At 42.2% G+C, this 1334-nt stretch overlaps 1 protein-coding gene across 1 annotated transcript in view; it reads left to right on the top strand.

Moving 5' to 3' along the window:
• Positions 1-433, top strand: part of LOC101849961 — a gene marked incomplete at its 5' end in the record, with an annotated part of 15542 nt that extends 15109 nt beyond the window's left edge. Inside the window, 1 exon segment of the mRNA XM_013087895.1 lies at positions 29-433. Coding sequence (XP_012943349.1) covers positions 29-364 — 336 coding nt within the window.
• Between the last annotated feature and the right edge of the window lie 901 nt (positions 434-1334).

Raw genomic sequence — 1334 nt, 5'->3', positions numbered from 1 at the left:
ATATCCCTAACTTTACTCGCGCTCTCAGGTCAGCCACTGTGTGTTCGGTGTTGTGTATGTGTCCAAGGTCAAGGCCGCCAGTCGCGCCCGCAGGAACAGCACGGAGCTCCCCCCAATTGAAGACCTCCACGGCACGCCCCCTTCGCCTTCCCACAATCGCCTCAACTCGTATCAGTTGTATCCGGTTCCTGGCCTGCATCCGGTTGTTTACGAGTTCCAGTCCCCGGTTCTCAGTTCAGCGGGGACTCGACTACATCCAGACTCGTCAACTAACTTGCCGCTCCGAGCCACCTACATGCTGGACTTGGAGGAGGAGAAGGAGGGGGAGGAAAAAGAGGAGGAGGAGAATACAGTCAAAAAATAAAACTTCTAGTCCCTTTGGGCGTTATTTTAGGCTTCATAATTCCGCAAAATAAACTGTGATGGACATGAATGCATGGGTTTGTGACACAATGTGTTACACTATATATAGTTTTAAAAAAGGGTAATGTATGCACACTTATTTGTATAATATGATCTATAATTCAATTTATTGTTTAAAGATATTGATAATCTACATTGCTAGACCATTATTTGATTCGCGAGCCGTAGGCTGTTGGACACAAAAAAACCACTTGAAAAATAAAATCAATATAACCCTATTGTTACAGTACGGTACGTCCTTAGACAAATTATTTCAAAGCAGTGACCATCCCGCCAGTGTTCGAACATCAAGTAAATATTTCGGTAGTGTTGAACAATTAAAGATAAAATGTAAGTATTTGAATATTGGAGGTGACCAGTTACTGTTTCCTGGGAGGTGGAGGGCGCCACTGGGCAAGGTCCTATTTGTATAATTTCCCTCTGTTGTTTTTGTCTGTCTATCTGTCTGTCTTACTTTTTCACGCCTCTAAATAGCCAGTATTGTGTCGATGTGCTTCTCTTTACTCAAACAAACAAACAGACTAACTGTTACCGTTTGGATGTTGGGGATAACCGGTCAGTGATCAAATATGGGTGAAAAGGCCGTTTTGTCACCAGGGTTGGTTCTACGTGGTCTGATCAGTTACATTAATCAGAAAGGTTTGTGCACTAAAATAAATGGTCGCTTTTACTTTTAAGCACAAGAAAAGTGTTGTTTTGAGAAAATCGAAGGTAAAGTTATTGGACACTTGTTCAGTTTCTTTAAAAGACAAGGAGAGTTTTCTCTATAACCAAACAAATACACACACCAATGAAACTAAACTTCTCCTATAGTCTATAGGTAGGGCAATGCCCACTTTTGGTGTAGGTCAAAATTTCTGGAAACTCCCGACATCTGGGTTAGCCCGCTTGTCCTTAAAAGCGACCAAATA

This window comes from Aplysia californica, unplaced genomic scaffold (genome assembly GCF_000002075.1).
Source record: "Aplysia californica isolate F4 #8 unplaced genomic scaffold, AplCal3.0 scaffold00656, whole genome shotgun sequence".
In the NCBI taxonomy this organism is placed as follows: domain Eukaryota; kingdom Metazoa; phylum Mollusca; class Gastropoda; order Aplysiida; family Aplysiidae; genus Aplysia; species Aplysia californica.
This window is presented reverse-complemented; position numbering and strand designations above follow the sequence as displayed.